At 37.1% G+C, this 20,766-nt stretch overlaps 1 protein-coding gene across 2 annotated transcripts in view; it reads right to left on the minus strand.

Annotated features, from left to right (window-relative positions):
* The window catches only part of TSPAN8 (tetraspanin 8), a 32,891-nt gene extending 13,317 nt beyond the window's left edge, over positions 1-19,574 (minus strand). Inside the window, exons 1-4 of one of the 2 annotated variants that reach the window (XM_033118709.1) lie at positions 19,230-19,572; positions 7,282-7,344; positions 1,494-1,631; positions 14-88 (exon numbers count right to left, since the gene is read on the minus strand). In XM_033118709.1, the coding sequence (XP_032974600.1) occupies positions 14-88; positions 1,494-1,631; positions 7,282-7,344; positions 19,230-19,289 (336 nt within the window). In that variant the 5' untranslated portion in view covers positions 19,290-19,572. Of the gene's footprint in view, positions 1-13; positions 89-1,493; positions 1,632-7,281; positions 7,345-19,229 lie in introns of both variants that reach the window. The other variant, XM_033118708.1, reaches the window with a different exon arrangement.
* Between the last annotated feature and the right edge of the window lie 1,192 nt (positions 19,575-20,766).

Here is a 20,766-nt window from a genome sequence, read left to right on the forward strand (position 1 = left end):
TATTTGTACACACCTCAGATTTGAAAGAAGCTCCTAGGATACCTGCTGCCACCTGCACGATCAGGATCAAAAGCAAGCCTATGAAAAACTGAAAAAAAGGAAAAGGCATGTATATTATTCCCAGTTCATTCAATAACATATCGGGACGTTATGACATGGTCCTTCTTTCTGCAATCTGGGTCATATCACAGTTTGACCCACCCTTTATTTAGTCCACCTTTTGCCTTAAGAAGCAAATTTTGGGACCATTACTACTCAGAAACATTTGCTCCAAATACTGACCACAGAAAGTGGTTAAAACGAAAACTTATTCATGAAATTGTAGGCATCAGTATGATGTCGAATGGGGGAAAGTTTAAAAACTTAGATAAAATTATTTGAATATTATCTTTCTCTTCATTCTTCATCAAACACAAAGTTCAAAACAAACCTCAGAACTGACTACAAAATGTTTCTACCACTATCAAAATCACCTGGGCCTTGCTATAAATGTAGTCCTGAAACCTGCCTCAGATCTGCTGAATCATAACTTTGGAGAATACAGCCCACAAATTAATTATTTTTTAAAACAAGCTCCTCCTGTAATTAAATTCCTCAAATTGCAAATGAGGCCTTATTAAATAAAAAATCAACCACTATGGATGTTATGGAGTCTCATTAAATCTCTTTCTCTACCTTCCCTCATAATAAACAATTAAAAAATGTTTTTTCAGGACTGATACAATATTTATTTTATGAGAGACACAAGTTTAGAGGAGCACTGGTAAACTCTTATGTCAGATTTATATCTAATCAATATTTGATGATTTTTTCTAATATTTTTCTATATCCATTTATTATTTTCTACTGTGTATTTTAAAAGTGAAGTCTGTGGGTTATCCTAAACCAATCCATCCTTCTTGAAGCTTTCTAAGTGACAGAAATGATTATCTCACTATCTTTCAATTATTTTAGCATGGGATATGATTTTGTCACAGTCCACACTCAGACTCATCTCCCATCATTTACCGAAAATAGCCTCTGCCACTCTCTAGCCATACCCAAGGCTTTGCAGTCCGCCCAAAAGGCCAGGTCCCCCCCGCCCCGGAAAGCTCATTACAACCTCACCTGTACAAATACCATATTCACTTCTGGCTTCTGCTTTGAAAGTTCCCTCCTATAACCTTGCCCTTTTCTTCTTGGGCCACTCCCATTGTAGCTAATTTTTTACTTGTCCATCTTCCCTAATGGGTTCTAATTGCCTTAATGTCCATGCATCATTTAGCATAGTATCTGGCACGTAGCAGGTATTCAGTAATAATGAACAAATGAAGACTAAATTTGTCTTCTCTCAGGGTGTCCTTTAACCTAAACATATTAGCTACCACATCAAACCCTCTAAACAGAAGTTAGTGTTAGAGTTCCATCAATCTTGGCAAGTCCTTTTGACAGACATCAGGGATGGGAGATAATCCTCAGAAGTGTGAAGGCTGGGATTTGTCTGGAGCACTCACCAAAAGAAGCATGCAGCGGCTCTCTTTCACGGCACCACAGCACCCCAGGAAACCCAGAATCATGATGGTAGCACCCACAGCAATCAAGATATTCACAGCAACATAGGGGTTAACGCCGGAGTCCCCATTGGTAAAAATCTGAAAATAAAAAAGAGAAATCAGAAATTTCCTCTCCTTGATGTTTTTTTATTCACCAAAAATCCACTGGGTACCTACTATGTGTCAGGCCCTGTTCTTGGGCCTTGAGATATTTCAGTGATCTATACTGAGGGCAAAAATCCCTGCCCTCAAAGAGCTTACATTCTATTGAGGTGTTACTTGTCTGAATAATGTTTCCAACTTTATATTTTTCTAAGCTGATATATTGGATATTGGATGGAAGCAATGCAATAGGCTTTTAAAACACCAGTTAGCTTAAATTTAGAAGGAACAGCATAAAAACCACAATGAGATACCACCTCACCCCAGTCAAAATGGCTATCATCAATAAATCAACAAACAAGTGTTGGTGAGGATGTTTAGAAAAGGGAACCCTCATGTACTATTGGTGGGATTGCAGATTGGTGCAGCCATTACGGAAAACAGTATGGAGGTATCTCAAAAATCTGAAAATGGAACTACCTTATGATCCAACAATTCCACTCCTATGTATCTATCCAGAGAAATCCAAAACTAATTCAAAAAAATTTATGCACCCCTATGTTTACTGCAGCAGTATACACAATAGCAAGATATGGAAACAACCAAAATGCCCATTGGTAGATGACTGGATTAAGAAACTGTGGTACATTTATACAATGGAGTATTACGCAGCCATAAAGAAGAATGAAATCCTACTATTTGAAACAATAAGGGTGGATCTAGAGAACATTATGTTAAGTGAAATAAGTCAGACAGAGAAAGACAAATACCATATGATCTCACTTATATGTGGAATCTAAAGAAAAGAATAAAGGAATGAACTAATCAGAAACAGTCTTAGAGACATAGAGGAAAAACTGAGGGTTGCTAGATGGGAGGGGGGTGGGGATGCGGGAGAAGGTGAAGGGATTAGAAAGCACAATCGGTCACCACAAAATGGCCACGGGGATACGAAAGTCAATTTGGGAAATGTAATCAATAATATTGTAAAGATTTTGTAGGGTATCCGATGGACACTTGTCCCATTAGGGAGACCACCTCAGGGGTGATGTAGATGCCTGATCACTGCACTGTACACCTGAAGCTGAAGCTGAACAATAATGAATGTCAACTATAATTTTATATATATATATATGTGTGTGTGTGTGTGTGTATATATATATATATATATATATATATAGTTACAAGAAGCGGAGTACAGTATTAGGAATAGAGACAGTGGAAATGTAATGGCTGTGTGCGACGTCAGAGGGGTAGTGGATGGGGGGAGGGGGGTTGTCACTGTGTGAGGGATATAAATGATAAACGTCTAACTATTACATTGTTCTGTGCACCTGAAACTAATTTGAAAAATGTTAAAAAAAAAAAGAAGGAACAGCTGTTTTCACCCATGACATCCTCTTTGGTTTGCATATTTTGTGTTTTATACATAAGAGTAACATAGTAAAGTATGCGGTTTTATAGCAATTAAATTAATTAAATTATAAAGCCCAAATTCCTCAAACTACTGATAGACCAAATAATATGAATGAATATCAACCACATTATGTTGAGCTAAATAAACCATACTCAAAATAGTGATTACTGTACGATTCCATTTATATGATAATCAAGAATGGGTAAATCTAAGCTATGATGATAAAATCGGAACAGTTCTTGATTTTGAGCTGGGTAAAAAGGAAAGGAGGAACTGACTATAAAGGGATATGAGGGAACTTTTATGGCTTAATAAAATGCTTTTTATATTGATTATAATAGTAACTTCACAGGTCTATACATTTGCCAAAACAAAAAATTTAAACTACGAAAAAAAATTTTCTAGTGTCTGATATTCCTCATCAATTCTGTCTCCTTGTTCCCCAAAGGTATAGTCCGTAGAGTCTTTCAGAAACTCTTTATTTTGCCTGACTGTTAAGTAGTGGGATATTCAGGCAAAAACCCTAGGGCCCTACGTGGTGGGTTGGGCTACCAACTTCCAGAATTCAATTCTTCTTCCCTACACACATACGCTTCTTCATCACCCTCATAACAGGTAGCCTCAGTCTACCATTAGTCCTCTAAAATCTCCAGAAGTAAATTATGATGAAAAAGTGAATTTTTGTGCCTGTGTTATACAGGAGTGACATTATATATATATGTGTGTATATATATATATATATATATACACACACATATATATACATATACGTATATGTATATATGTATATATATGTATACACACACACACACACACACACACACACATATGTGTATATATATATATCCATCTTTCTTTTATTACTTCTATTTACTGGGCTATTTCTAGGTAGAGCAGCTGATTCTTAGACTAATTCAGAGACTCTGCCTCCTAGAATCTTCTAACAGCAGGTAGGTCAGCTCCCTTAACAGGAAATAAAACAAAACAAAACACTACTATGAATGATCTTTACATTTTAAAAGATTTCTTTTTAAACCATCTCATAGCCTAGAGGAAACTTTTATTCAACAATCAGTAGGAAGGAATGTGGGAAAGTTGTCAAAACATTAACACAAAAATCTATATTCTAGTCTGCATCCTAGTATATAACTAAGTTTCTAACCCTGGAACAGTCAACTAACCCTGCTGGGCCCCAGTTTCCCATTTATAAAGAGAACTGGGTCAGCCTCTGTGATATCTAAGGCCTCCTTTGTCTCTAAGAGTCTATGCTTACAGATAATGTTTCAATTTACATATTTGGAAACCTTTTCATTTACATATGTCCTAAAGATATTTTTGTTTCTTTTTCATGTTTTGTATTTGATTGTGGTTTGTTTGCTTAAGATTGGAGCTAAGAAATCAGTTTTGTTAATATACAGGTATGGCATCTGGGTCAAAACAGAAAATGACAAAAAAACAAAAACACAAAAAACAGCTTTAGGAAACCCACTCTAACCACTCACCATCAAATACTACTTTACTAAAATGTGTGGCCAGTGCAGACAAACCCTAAGGCATTGGAGAGGGTTGAAGCCTCACTGAGTTATCAGAACTTTGCTTAGATAGCCCAGACAGAGAAATAACAGGTCAAACATCTGCAAGTGAGACCTGGAGGATGTAGCCAGCACTTATTCAGCAGGTAATGGAACACTTCTATAGCCTGATCTGGGCAGGTGACCTATGGCCAAAGACTGGCCAGAAAGCAGTATGCTGGCTGCCTGAGGATCAGTGTTCCAAGTTCAGCCCAACAAGTGGCTATTCTTATTCAGGGAAGACATAGAAATCTGAGTTCAGGTGTTTGCTCCAGGAGAGGGAGAGCAGTGTTAAAAGCTGTCTGGATGAACAGTGTCTGAGTATCTCTTAGGACAAGGGGAGAATTTCTAAAGGAAAAGGAATGGCGGAACCTGGAAGAAAAGGGCTCAAGATCCTCTTTGGATTCTAAGGGATCTCATGGGACAAGATCCACGAGATAGATATCCATGGGCTTTGCCTCACCAGGAGACACGTCAGTACAAAGAGTTAGGCACAAAAACCTCCCTGACACCCTTCTTGTCTGTGTTTATGCTCATGTTTCTCCTTCTAAAATTGCTACTTCTGTTTTCCACCAGTAAAATTCAGTTCTTTACACAGTCTGGAATCTGTCACTGACTTCAGATAAAATAGAAATCAAGCCAATTCATAGAAGTCCAGCTGATTAATGTTGGCCTGACAGATACTGACTTTTGTTCAGGGTTAGAGGCTGACAGAGCTCAATGGTCAAAATGTAACTGAAGATGCTGTCTAGCTCTAGTCATTCATTCTTATGCCCAGATGTGGAGAAACACACTCTCAAGGACAACAGTGCTCCTTTAAATACATTCAGTCTGTGTAATTTTTTAACAGACTAAACACAAAATTTGTTTACCAGAAGCACTGTGGGAAAATAATATGTTGTCATATCAAAGAGAAATAAAATAAAATAAAATAATAAAATAAATAAATAAATAAAATAAAATAAATGAAATAATGAAATAAAATACAGGCTGCACACACATCTTAGAAAAGTCAAAGCACCCTCTAACTAGGTGGCTGTTAATCTCTGTGCTTAATTTGACTCCCAAAGTCAGACATCAGTTTCCAGATAACAGAGATCCTGCACATCGTCAAACACCCTTAACCAGCTGAAATTCCAGAGTCCAAGCCCATCAGGAAGTCACGGTTACATTTATCAGGTATAAAACAATAAATGAAACCCTGATGGGCTAGGATGCTATCAACTAGTGGCCACACCTGTCCCCCACGCAATTTTTTCAACATGAGGAGACACAGAATGAGCAAGCAACTAATTCCCACTGTGATTCTCTGGGTTCTCTAACGATAGAAAGCAAATTTTAAAGGAAAAGGGAGAGGGAAGGAGAGAAGCAGGGAAGGAGGTCACCCATTTTAGGAAAGGAACCACAACAAACGGTAATTTGCTTTTACTCTGTCTTTCAACTAGGCTACGTCCAAAGGCATTTAGCTGCACCATGGTATAATAATTTTATACCTTCATTTTACATAACTTATACCAATAATTTTATATAATAAGTTGGCATGACCTTAATTGCCAACTTAATAATTACTGAATAAGAATCAGCATTCCTCTTAGAGAGGGAAACTTTTGGGGAAACCACTTTGAAGAGGCCCTAGCAGTAGAAGATGTGATCCTGAGTAGTGGTAAGAGCCGCAACAACAGACCAAGAAAACTGCCTTGCATGCGCTAAGAATAATAATTTGAACGGTGGAGTGCCCCGGAGAAGAAGGGAGAGAGAAGAATGGAGGCAGGGAAACCAGGAAGTGGTGACAGGCATGATGTTGGGTACAACTAATAGGACAACCCCCACACACACACCTTCACCCATTTTCCCACACACATACTTTGCCCACATTTGCACCACTGGCCTGGAACAGAAACAGCATATGTGGGATCCAAAGACTGGAGCCAGAATTCACTATATGAACCAAACTTCCTCCAGACCTGTGGAAATCTGGGGAAGAGCTTTGCCACAGGGCATGCATGACAGGGTGTGTGGTGAGGGCAAGGGGGTGATGCTAATCCAAGTGTGACCAGCCTCTTACTGTTATAAGGTGTCACCCGCATTTCCAGCTGACACAGGCAATTACCAACTATCTTTGTACTTTGTTGCCTTTAAAACACAGATTCAAATTTTTCTTCTCCAAGAGAACTTCTCATCTTCTTTCCTTTTGGACCACCATCCCACCTTGGGACGAGCCAAATTATTGTCAACACCTTACACTACAAAAATTTTTCTTGATGGGAAGGAAAGGCGGTCTATATCCTCCAGCTACGCTTATGGCTTGCCTTTAGCAAATAACAAAGGAGGTTCTAGTCTCCACTTTGGCCCCCTCCTGCCTCCACTTCCATTGCAATCATCCTATTTTGGGAATAACACCTTCTCCATTCTCCAGAAGGATTGATTCATGTCTAGCACAGTGTCAGGCACATAGTAGATAATTTTGATTAATTAAATTGAATTAAATTATAAACTCCCATATGCAAATGATTACATGAGGCAGTGAAGGAAAATGCTATAAAAATCATCATCATCATCATCACTGTCATTGCTTTGATCATTATAAGAGAAATAAAACTACTCTAGGAACAGAGAAGTTTTTATTTATTTACAGGGAAGTTTGTATTTATTTACTTACCTGTTGATCATCTTTGCTTACTCGTATCCAAATTGCTACTGCCAGGATCAAGATACCACAAAGCTGCAGGGAAAAAAAGTACAAATATATATATATATATAAAGTACAATTTAGATAAACTGCAACTCTAATTCCACATACCTTTAGCCATCTGGTTACAATGGTTTATCATTAATCACACCATTACAACCTAAAAGATATAAATGAGGTATATTCGTGTGCAGATAACTGCTACAATGTTCCACTGTAATTGGCAAATTCGCTAAGAATAATCTGTTTCCCATCCAGTCTATTCATAGGTGTAGGACAAGAAGTAATCTCCAGCACGGGGAAAGGGAAAGATGATTTTCCATGTTTCAATTCTAAATCTGTGTTTTTGCTAGATTTTAACATAAAAAGAGTCACAACAGTTTAAAGACACAATATCCTTATTAGGCCCCTGGGTTTGTCTCTGAGAAGCTGATTAGACCAAAAGAAAGGGAAGAACTGACTAATTACCAAACATTCCTTCAAGATTCAAGAAGCAAGAAGTTGGGAAAGACAGGGGAAAAGTAGAACATTTGACAAAATTTGCAGTTAAGCAACGAGGGTTTATAACACTTTTTATACCCAAATAAGCTCTTTTAAAATAAGCTCTTTTAGGTAGTAAAGCTTACCCAGAGAAGAGGAACAATGAGGAACAGTACTTAAAGTCTTAAATTCCTTTAATGACTTTACCAGATTATTTCATTTGGACCAAGGCCAACACATAAAATGTGAAACACATTTTACTTTCATGTAAGTAAAACCCTTGTCTTTTACAATTTTTTTCTTTAAAGATATATATGTTGTGGCCTCAAAAAAAAAAAAATCAACGATCTAGTATTAGATAGAGATGTTGAGAACAAGTTTGGTAACATACCAAACCCAGCAGGCCTTGGAGGACTTTCTAGACTATTCTGGCCTTATGGTGCTCTGACAGAGAAATGCCTGAGTCTTCCAAAGCCCAGTGACCTTGGAGCATCATTGCTTTCATACATGGTTGAGCCATCTGTCTAGAATCCCAAAACATCAGGTTCACTTTTAATGGTTTCTCATTAAGTGTGCCATGGAAGTAGAGTCAAGGGCTTTGTTAAGGAATGGGGAGTCCCAGGAGTAGCTAAATAACCAGAGGATCTGTGTTCCCTAAAAGATCTCAAAAATCATCCTGGTTCAAACTCTTCACCTCAGATAAAGAAACTAGAATCCTGAGCGGTAACAGTCACATTGTGAAAATCCAACACAACTCCTGTGCAGTGGAAAACCAAAGTCCTTTATCAAATAAATAACCTATACAATTTAATTATCTTACAGGCAAGCACATGCACACACTATAAAATACAAACCACTGAAAAGAAACAACTGTAGAGCCTGACAACCCATCTTATTTCTTCTCCCCATTTTGACTAATTCCAATTTCATTTGCAGATGAAGATAAATACTCATTTTAACAGTTCTTTGTTAATAAGTCTATAAAAATTTGTGTCAAATGATAATAAGACTCTCTGGGATTTTTCAGTAATTTTATAGCAGGTGGATTTTTTGTTTTTGATTTGTTCACTAATATTTTCTTTCTTTTTCTTCTCCTTTCATAAGAAGGTTTACATTGATTATCTTAACAGTCACTCTGGCTTTTCATTTTAACTGAAAATAATATAATTATCTAAAAGGTATTATGATTATCATTCTTATCTGATATTTATTGATGAAACTATAGAAAAAACTTGAAGAACTCTTAAAGACTAAGAGTATAATTTTGTTTAAACCCTTAACTTTTTTTTTGTTTGTTTCTGGGTGACTTCTTAGTTCACTTCTTCAATGTATTTAGACGTCAAATTATTCAGAGATCTTAGGAAATTAACCATATTTTCCCCTTAAATAATAACTTTTAGTCTTCTCAGCCATTGAAAGTTATCTGTAACATTAATATTTAAAAGAATGAGTATCAAAACAACAATGAAATACCACTACACACCTATTAGAATGGCCAAAACCTGGGACACTGACAACACCAAATGCTGACAAGGATGTGGTGCAACAGGAACTCTCATTCATTGCTGGTGAGATACAACATGGTACAGCCACCTAGGAAGACAGTTTGGCGGTTTCTCACATACTAAACATAGTCTCACTGTATGATTCAGCAACAGCGCTCCTTGGTATTTACCCAAAGGAGTTGAGATTTACATCCACACAAAAACTTGTAGAAGGATTTTTACAGCAGCTTTATTCTTAATTGCTAAAACTTGGAAGCAACCAAGATGTCCTTCAGTAGGTAGATGGATAAATAAACTGGTACATCCAGACAATGGAATGTTATCCAGGGCTAAAAAGAAATGAGCTATCAAGCCATGAAAGGATATAAAGGAACATTAGATGTACATTGCTAAGTTAAAGAAGTCACTCTGAAAATGCTCCATACTGTTTAATTCCAACTATATGACATTCTGGAAAAAGCAAAACTATGGAGTCTATAAAAAGATCAGGGGTGGCTGGAGGGGTTATGAAATGAAGAGGCAGAGCACAGAGGATTTTTGGGTCAGTGAAAATAGTCTGTATAAGGCTATAATGATGGAGACATACCAATGTAATTATACATTCGTCCAAACTCACAGAATGTACACCACCAAGAATGAACCCTAATGTAAACTGGTCTCTGGGTGATTATGATGTGTCAATGTAGGTTTATCAACTGTAACAACTGTACCGCTTTTGGTGAGTGATATTGATGATGGGGGCTGCGAAGCATGTATTGGGGGCCAGGGATATATGGGAAATCTCTGTACCTGCCTCTCACTTTTGCTGTGAACCTAAAACCACTCTAACAAATTAAAGTCTTTTAAGAAAGAAAAAGAAAGTATTCAATTATTTCAGAAGTCAAGAATATTTTGCCCAACTTCAGTCTTTACAATTAGATAAATTTTTCTTAGGGATTTTGAAGTTGGCCAAACTATCATTTCCATCCCTATTTCTATTTTTTCTTCAAACTGCATCTTAAAAACAAAAAAGAATACATGTTTAAAATATACCATCCTCATCTTATTGAAGAAATTCACATGTGAAAATCAGAGTGTCTTAATGACATGAAATCATTCATAAATTTGCTGAATGACTTTAAAAGTAAATTGATTTTCTCTCAAGAACAATCATTCTAGAGCCATGACTGATGCTAACCTATTTTATCCCAATTGTTAGAAGATGGGCTCTCATAATGGTTCTTTGAGCCTTTTTCCAGTTTGGCTTTAAGGGTTTGTTCCCTGATCTTTGTATATGGTTTTAAATAATTGGGAGTATAAATTAAGAAATATGTCTAGCTCTGCCCTTTCTTGTTGATAAGGTTCTAAAAGGAAATGGGCTGATATGTTGGGCCCCCAGGTCAGCCCACTGTGGGTGGACACTGCAGAATTAACAAGGCTTACTTCTCCCCAACCCCCACTCTTCAGTGAGTCATTGTGTTTGCCTCTCAGCTCTCACAAGACATCTTTCTTTCTATGGAATTAGGATGCAGTTGGTCTGAGCCACCAAAGAAATGAGGCCATTTTTGCTTATGAGCATGTGATGGACTGAATTTTAACCCTCTTAAATTCACATGTTGAAGCCCTGACTCACAATGTGGGTTGGGATTTCCAGTCTCTGTTCTATCATCTTCTTTCACATCTTTTATCTCTTTTTGATTTTCCTCTGGGAGAGCTTCTCAATTCGGGATGCTTAACCACTGTCTCCATGTAATGTGATTTCTAGAGTGGATTTTAATTCTATCATTGTGTTTCTGGTTTACTGGAAGTGCGTCTTTATTTTGAGGTAGGGCTTTTAGGAGGTAATCAAAGTGAAATGAGATCATGAGGAAGAGATCCTACTCTGATATGACTGGTGACCTTATAACAAGAGGAAGAGCTAGAGAGAGATCTTTCTTTTACTATGGACACACGCAAGGAGAAAAGGCCAGGTGAGGGCACAGCAAAAAGGCAGCCATTAGCAAGCCAGAAAGAGAGGACTCACCAGAAACCACATTAGCTGGTGCCTTAATCTTGGACTTCCAGCCTCCAGAACTGTGAGAAAATAAATTTCTGTTGTTTAACCCACCGAGTTTACGGTATTTTGTTATGCAGCCCAAGCAGACTAACGAAGGGCAGGAAGAAAATAGGAAGCACTATCCAGGACACAAATAAACGGTGTAGAACAAGCTGATTTGTCCTCTTCTCTGATATACAAGTAGTGTCCTTCAATAAACTTTACTCCCTCTCAATTCTAGCCTTTGATTTGGGTGTTTATCAAAGTATTTTTGAAGAGTGTTGAAAATAGAAGAAAGTGCAGAGTGTTATGCTGGGAGTAAGAATGTACTATGACCTAAATAATTATTGGTTCAAAATAGACACTCTTTAGATAAACTTAAGGGAAACCTTCCTATGCTGCTCCAGAGAGGTTACAAAAGAATAAGAAAATATCCAAATGGATAACTAGAAGATTTGTTTCTACAATAACCCCAGATCACTGGAGGACATAAGCACAGGGGCAAGGATCTTGACAGCCCTTACATTTTCCGACAGTACTGCTGTTGTTAGTTTTCAAGTTTCCTCTTTTATTAAATACGTATTAAAAGTCCCGTTTAATTGCACTGTGGTAAGATAATGCAGACTGTGAAATCATTGCTTGTGAGAATTTTTTTATATTAATTTGATCATTGTTTTTGTTCCATTTATTTTGTCCTCTTCTTCAGGAATACAAATTGTTCTGGATTTCCAGTCTCTGTTCTATCATCTTCTTTCACATCATTTATCTCTTTTTTATTTTCCTTTGGGAGAGTTTCTCAATTTGGGATTTTTATAACTGTCTCCATGTAATGTGATTTCTGGAGTGGATTTTAATTCTATCATTGTGTTTCGAGTTTGCCTGAAGTACTTCCTTATTTTATCCATTTCCCTTTTCATCTCATCCTATGGTTTTCCAGTTAATTTTATCTTCTTTTATGGCCTCCAGCCACCATTTCATGGGGGGTTATTTTCTGGCATTGCATTGTGGATTCCAATTTCCTGATACTTTTCTCAGGATGCTGGAGTGTTTCTTTCAGGGGTGTGTGCTTGTCATCTAAGGCTTCAGGGTGACATTCCCTCTCACTTGTTCAACAGTGTTTTTTTATTAAGACTTATGTAGGGGTTTTTCCCTTATTCATCTTTAATAAGATGAGACCTATTCTGATTTCTTGTTAATTGAGAGTAGGGTGTATGCTTTGTCTCACTCTCTAACAACGTGGATAATGTTAATTCTCACATCTCCTACTGGAGGGGAGGTTGCTGTGCATTCTCTCTGCAGGCATGGGTCTAATACAGCTCTGATTTACTGAGATGGCCTCCTAGCCTTCACACAGTATCTGATTTTCTGATGCTCTAAACCAGTGGAGTAAATGAAACACTACAATTCTTAGCAGGCTCTGCTATTATGGTTTTTCTATCTTCAGCAAAATGAATGTTTTGGCTTTTCTATCTTCCCAACATGAATGATATTGATTGTATTAATGCATGTTAAGTACACAGTCAATTGTCCCTATGGTTGCATCCATGTGTATCGTCTAAACCTGCTAAGTAAGCCAACCACCCAGTACAACTGCTGCAAATTCTAATTTTAAATAGCTCTAAATTTAAGGGAAAGAAATCAACCACTTTTCCTTTTGACATGAATAAGGCTTAGGCAAATGTGCTTCGGGTTATATTTTTTGTGCTAAAGTACAAAATCACTAAAATTCACATAACTTCAAAATATGTAAAGAGAGAGATGAATGTTCAGCATTTGATTAGAATCCTAATGTTTCTGAATCACATTTTTATCACTTTGTTTCCAAAGTTCAACTGCCATAAAGTAACACCTGCAGACCTGTACATACATTTGCAGGGCCTGGGATAAGAATACAAATAATAGACCACAGACCATAGGTCTCTATATTGAGAAGTTATATAAAATATGTTTTATCTTCCTAGCTTGAAAAATGTGCCCACTTCATGACCTGGAGGACAAAGTTTGATTTAGAATTTTCAGAAACCGGCCAAGGGAGAGCCCGCCCTGGCCTCCATACCTCACTTCCAGTTCTGTCTTGAACTCTAAGGGACATAACAGAATGGGTATGAACAAACTCAGCCTGCAAGCCAGTTCTGTTTACCCTGCTCCTATTCCTGGCAAATAGCTTACCTAGATCACTCCTGGAGAGTCTCATGCGGACCCTGGAAACAGGTGTGGGGCCATTTGGGCAGGGAAATTTCTGGTCCCAGATACCCAAAGTGGAGGCCAGGCTCAGGGTGAGCATATCCTCTAGCCTCACAGATTTCTTGACCCATGAGGACAGAGAAGGGTCAGAGTATGGCTAAAGTTATATTTAAGGTTTAAAAGCCCATTATGTATAAAATACTATCACACCAGATTCCAATACTTTAAAATTAAAAAGCAATAGGATTGTTGGCATTGGGAAAAATAGCATTAATTGAACAATTATCTCAAGAGCTCTGACAATTAGGTTCACAAACTTTGTTGTAACGATGTTGCTAACCTTTTTTGATATCAGAGGGATTATTCATTATGAATTTGTACCAATTGGACAAACAGTTAACCAAGTTCACTATCTGGAAGTGCTGAAAAGGCTGCATTAAAAAGTTAGATGACCTGAACTTTTCGCCAACAATCCATGGCTTTTACATCACGACATTGCCCCAGCTCACACGGCACTGTCTGTGAGGGAGTTTTTAGCCAGCAAACAAATACCTGTATTGGAAAACCCTCCATACTCACCTGATCTGGCTCCCAATGACTTCTTTGTTTACTCAACGATAAAGGAAATATTGAAAAGAAGACATTTTGATGACATTCAGGACATCAAGGGCAATACAACGACAGCTCTGATGAGCATTCTAAAAAAAAGAGTTCCAAAATTGCCTTGAAGGGTGGACTAGGCACTGGCATTGGTGCATAGCTTCCCAAGGGGAGTACTTTGAAGGTGACTGTAGAGATATTCAGTGATAAAGTATGAAGCACTTTTTCTAGGATGAGTTCAGGAACCTAATTGTCTGACTTCGTATGTCAATCCTTGGTTATAGGCTTTCATAAAGTACCTTAGTGAATCTTCACAATTAATCCTTCTAGGTAAAAGGACCATGCTCATTTCAACAAACGCAGAGAAGGGAGCACAGAAAAGTCAAGGAAACTGTTCCAGGCCACAACGCCATATGGAGTGAATTCAGGATTTGAATGTCTGTTTACAAAATATAATTTCTTTCCATTCCCTTCATTAGTGATAGAAGAAGTTCCACCTTTTAATCCTTACCATCTTATTTCCTCCTCTGTTTCAAAATCCATGATTGGAATTTATTCATCACTACACATAGTAATTTCATATTGTCTCATAAAAATGCTTATGCAATGTTGGCTGAAAGGCCTGTTTCTTAAACAGTTCTTTAGCATTACTCTGAGTTCTATATATGAGTTAAATAATTCACAACTCCATGGGGGGGATACCACTACTATTCATTCCCATTTTACAGCTAAGGAACACTAAAGTAGACAGGTTAACTAATTTCCCCCAGGTCACACAGCTAATGATGGAGGAGCTGCGGGGTCGGCCTGAGGTCTCAACCCCTAGGCTCCAACCTCTTTTGTCATTGTTATAGTTCCACCCTGATTGCCTAGTGGCGGGCAATTGCTGTATTTACAAAGTTCATACATTTCAGCCATGTCAGGCCATTATCTTGAGAGATTTCATCAACTGACAGAATGAAATAAAACTGTGCCCTATTTTTTAATGTACCCCTATCTCATAGTTATGTCTGCTCTGTCTAAACTCTTACTTGCTCTCAGAACAGCTAATATAGAGACCCAGGCACCACATAAAATACCCTGATGAACATCAAAATGCTCGTTCCTGGACACTCTCCAAATTCTGCCTTCCTTCTGCTCTCTTCAAACCACTTTATGCATTGGCTTCTTTTACTTGCTGATGCATTTGGCTTTACATCTTGGACCTCTTTCTCACCTCACCTCATTTGCGATTGGTAATGTTCCTTCACTCTGCTTTCCTTCATAAAAAGCTGGCCTCTCCATAGCTCTCCTCCTCTGGCAATGGTTCCACGCATCCATTGGCTGCAGGCCCCCTATTCCATGGTTACCCAGACTCCTAAGACAACCCAAGCATCTACAGTACTCTGAAGCCTAACTTACCTGAGAGGAGCGTAAGAAAATGTGGGCAGTTCATCTGTTTTGACACAAAACTCAAAGAAATAGGTTTTGTACCTATAATTTATTATTTACAATACCTCCAGTTCACTCGAACTTGCATCAAACTCTAGCATGAGTGATTAGAAGTGATTGTCACTTTCACATGTTTTTCTTCAATTACTAATTCTAACAAATGGAAATCACTGCATATTTATGTGGCATATCTCAAGTTCTCTCACAAAAGAAACTGGTATGTTTAGTTTAAATGACCATATGCCTATCTTAGAGATATTTCCACATCTGGCCCTACTTTGCAAAGGCTTAGTTTTGCAAGTTACACCAGAAAGAATGCATTTGAAAACATAAGGCCATGGATATCTACAAGAAAACCACATCAGTGGGACTGTTAAAATTCTGCTTAAGTAAACATTAAGGATGTGACAAATTGCTAATTTCCTACGAAGGACTGTAAAATTCCAACTGAGAACTCTGGGTCAGGGGTAAAGGGGGAGTAGAAGTAAGAATGGTTCCCTAACCTCAGAGACTACTCCTGCAGTCTAGATTTTCAATGAAAAGATGTTACCAGTTGGCTGAGAAGTTATCGTTGGTCTTTATAACTGCTGCTTTCATCCAAAGACTCTACTTCAAGATGCTCATATAGAGGTCATAGATCCCACCAGAAAATTTATGTTAAGAACAAGGCCTCTACTCCAGGGAAGTTAGAAATATTTAACTGAAATCTACAGTATCAGAAAGGCTTTATCTTCATTGTCAGAAAAACAAAGAAATAATGGTAACCATTAAACAATCAGAGTTCCCTAGGAAAGCAATAACAGCATCTAGGTACAGGATGGTACAGATCTCTACAACTCACCTTGAAATCTCCTCTTACATATATAATCCTGGACCCATAACATACCCCTTTGTTAGACTGTCTTTATCAGTTTGTTTAAAATTCTGATCTATTCCAAATTTCTGGTTAGCTATTTAATGAAACACTGACCTTTGATATATTCACTTTGCATGCTCTACTTTTACAAAAGAGATATATTTAAACTGTTTTATAATTTAATAATGAAGATTGCTACAGGTTTGGGTATTTTGGGACAAGTTATTAAAATAGGAGTCATGTATTTATTTGCATATTCAAATTTTGGGTTGTTTAAATAGGCCATATATATTCTGTGTCATAAAAAGACAATGGTTACGGTTCTTTAAAAACAGACATCAGGACATCTTGGAGAAATGCGTGATTTCAGGTCTGGGGCAGGAAATAGGGACGAGAGTCTGGAACATCTCATCATACCAAATAGTGAAGAAGTTATCAAAGTTCTTAGGATCATGTCAAAAAAACACAGGAGCCAACTTGAAGAGGCTCCCACAGGCCAAAGATGGAATAAATTACACATCAATGAGGATGAGAACTGTGACAGCGTTTAAATTTATTATTTCATAGGATACTTACAGGAATACTTGCTTATCACTGTTGCATGATACCAGAAAATTAACTCATCATTTTGAAATCTCTTAGGTAAAGAGTAAGGAACGTCCATTGCCATTTAAAATAAAAACTAGATACCAATGGTAACCAATCAGTAAGTGATCAATTTCTCCTTACTGAAAGCATTCTAGTTAATAAATAAAGGAAAACTAATAGAAATGGAGTATCACCAATTTGAAACTCTCAATGAACTAAGGATTTAGGTTCTTGAGCATCAGTGGCTACCAACATCATAAAACGTGACTTGGACAGATGTTATATACCTCCTGATGAAAGAACACAGCATCACTTATAAAGTAGTTGTATCTGCCAAAAGTAATAACCTGAATCTTGTCAAGCTGCCTGATTAGACTAGAAAATTAGATAAAATACAGAAGACAGAGGAAATACACTGTGGGTATGCAAATAGCAAAATTCAGATGGTGGAAATTGTGATAAGACAACGTACCCAGTACATAAAATTTCAAGGGAGAAAAAAAAGAGATAAAGATGGAGGGATCTTTGGGGATCTAAAGACGAAAATTGACATAAAAGATACATCAACCAAGCACAATGTGCAGACTTCATTTGGATTCTAATTCAAATAGGAATATTTATAAGGTGATTGGAAATTTGAACTCTGGATGGATATTTGATAATTGATTGTGAAATTCTTATTAAATTTTGAGTGTGATAATGACAATGTGGTGATATTTTAGAAAGTATTATTTATCTTTTAGAGGTATATACTAAAATATTTACAGAGGAAATGATACATCTGGGATTTGCTTCAAAATAATATGGGGTGGGGAAAGGATAAGAGTATGGACAGGGAAAGTTTGGCCATGGTTTCATGGCTGTTGGGGCTGGATGTTGGGGTAGATGACCTTGTCCTATTTTGTAAATGTTCAAAATTTCTCCGTAATAAAACAAAACCAACCAAAGTACACAGGCATTTCATTGTTTATATTCTACTCTCAATGTTTAACCAATTTAAAATATTTCAGGGAAGAAATTTATCAGGACTAACTTAAAAAACCGGCACATATTCATGAGCTTCATTTAATATATTTGCAAAGACAGCCCATTTTTCTAGACAAAAAAAGAGAAAGTACAAAAGACGGACCTTCTTTATTTTAATTATTTATATACTCACTTCACCAACATATCACCTGTATTCATTAGGGCTGCTGACATTGAATGGGAAGTCATTCTATACAATAAGACTATTATCGTAGTTACATTTAATTAGGTACATCATTAATTCAATACAACAGAAATTTACCAACATTTAGATATCAGCTGCCTATTTACTAAAGGTAACCAGGTAGAAAACAAAACCAGAACTTATATTGCATAAGCCAGTTCTTAAATCAATATACAAAATGCATTTTTCATTTGAGCACTTTCAGCTATTTCTACTGATTTACTTTTGAACAATCTATAATTGCACCATATATACTAAAAATGACAACATCAGTTTTCTAACATCCTGGCCTGCCCTTTACCTTATTGCCTTTCCAGATGTAATTTTTCCACTTTCCAATGACAGATTCTACTTATCAATTTATTTGCTATACCTCATATCAACAGATTTTAAGGGAACCATAAGAACTTGCTAAAATACAAACTCTGCCGATTAGAAGGTGGGATGATGACACATCAAAATCCTAATTTTAAATTGCTGATAAAAACCTGGTGGTTTAATTTAATCTTTCATGATTAACCAATTTTATTGTTTCCCTCTCAAGTTTTTTATATGATCCATTGTTTCTTCTTTGGGTCTCTGAAAATAATTCTCTTCTCATGTCTTTATCCTCTGACACCCCACCATGCACCTGTTTCAAACCCATATGTAAACACTGGGATTCGGGGGCTTGGACTCCATCCGGATGGAATAAGATCAGCTTTTTCCCACAGGGTCCTTCAACTAGGAAGGCCTGCATGACATACAACTAAGAATAATTGTCCTTTAGTAAAGGGGTATTTTTTCTCTGTGATTGTTTTTGCAACAATATCAAAACATTTATAAAATGTTTATCCTCACAGATCCTGAAGTGCACTTTTTTGAGTCATTGGCTCATTTTCAATTACTGAAATAACAAAAGAAAGAACAAACAAATCCAAACAAGTAAATGGACAAAGGCATTTTCCTCCTCCTCCTATTTCTGTAGTGCAGAGTCTGTTCTCGTTTATGATATTTATATCAAGATCCCCTTTCTTGCATAAAATTGATAATTAAAAGAAAAACACTTACCCAGAACAAGAAGTTGAAGATAAACATAGAATATTTTATACAGCCACTCACACCTGCCATGTCGCAAAAGGATCAGGAATCCAGATGCCGGTGAACTTAACTGTTCCTTATAGGATTGTCCTGCAATGTGCTCTGAAGTAATTTGCCTGTAGAGATTTCTGTGCCCACGGCTTCAGAGCAGAAATAGAAAGCAAAGAAGTGTGTTTGTGGGGGAATAATCTAGTTATTAAAGTGGATAAAAAATTAACCCACACATTTAAATATCATAAGGGCAATCTCTAAGGGAGTGTGTTCTTTTGCTTGTCATGGCTGCTGGGGCATGCGGCCAGGATATTTATGATCCTTTCGCAAAAACTGCCTCCTCTAAAGTAAACAGATATCAAGTTAAGGGAGTGGCCCTGAACCAGGGAGAGAATGGCACAGCGATACTAGGTTGTTAGATTTCAGAAACCACAGTCTGACTTGCCTGCCCTCTATTTTGACTCTACAGAAATGAGATCGTTGTGCTCTGAGAAAAAGGCACATTGTGTCTCAACTCATTTTTGCATTGCATTTTCTCAAGAATGCAAAATTTCTCTCAGGTGCAATAAAATGCAGTTAGAAATCTGCCAAATGTGAAGGCTTAGACAAGCACCCTTTTATCCTGAACCCCAGAACAGTGGGAACAACCATTACATGTACCTGCCTTCCAAAACTTCCAAATCTATTTCCAAACAATTTCATGGAGCTGCCTTAAGTGCAGCGTGGCTGGCGGAAGTGCGGAGGGAGAGGTTGCCCTGCTTATCATAAGCCCATTCAGTTTTTATCTTTATTTCTTTACTATGTAAAAGGAAAAAACTTCTCAGGAGTCACTCTCTGACTGCTGTGATTGTGTTCATTTTATAATGTGAAGTCATTTTGATAGTTCAGTTTGTTTTTAAGGCGGACACTAGATTCTTCCCTTTCTCTGGTAAGTTATGTCTAGCAAAGCTCGAGTCACCACCAACTCAATTTCTGGATTCCTGGTCTCTTGGACAAAAAAAATTCAAAATGAGGAGGTGGTCATAGTTCAGTGACCATAGATTGTACAATTTGTTTCTAGTGCTAATAGAAGGCAGCTGTTGCAGGTAAAGGCAAAATTCTTTGACCTAATTAAGGAGGTGTGGACTGCTTTTGTGTAAACAATTTGGGTCATGCTAGTCTCCACATCCTGCCTCTAAAAGAAGTTCTTTTTCCCTGAAATAAAAGAACCCTATACTTCAAAAGGTTTTTGGAAAGATGAATTCTTTAAAATCTTTTTTAAATTCTGCACGATAAGCAAGCATGGACTTTTAAAAAATTTGAATAGTTAAAAGATTATTTTTCTAATTTTGAAACAATCCCACTCCTTGACTATAAACATAATATACTTTTAATGTATTAGCAGTAATAACATTTAGTGTTAAGGCCAAATTTAGGATTAGATAAAAAAATATTGCTTAATATTTAAATAATCACTAAAATTGGTATCTGTGCTGTTTCCTCCTAGAAAAAGGAAATCATTTTACAAATGTCTATT

This window comes from Rhinolophus ferrumequinum, chromosome 10 (genome assembly GCF_004115265.2).
Source record: "Rhinolophus ferrumequinum isolate MPI-CBG mRhiFer1 chromosome 10, mRhiFer1_v1.p, whole genome shotgun sequence".
Taxonomy (NCBI): domain Eukaryota; kingdom Metazoa; phylum Chordata; class Mammalia; order Chiroptera; family Rhinolophidae; genus Rhinolophus; species Rhinolophus ferrumequinum.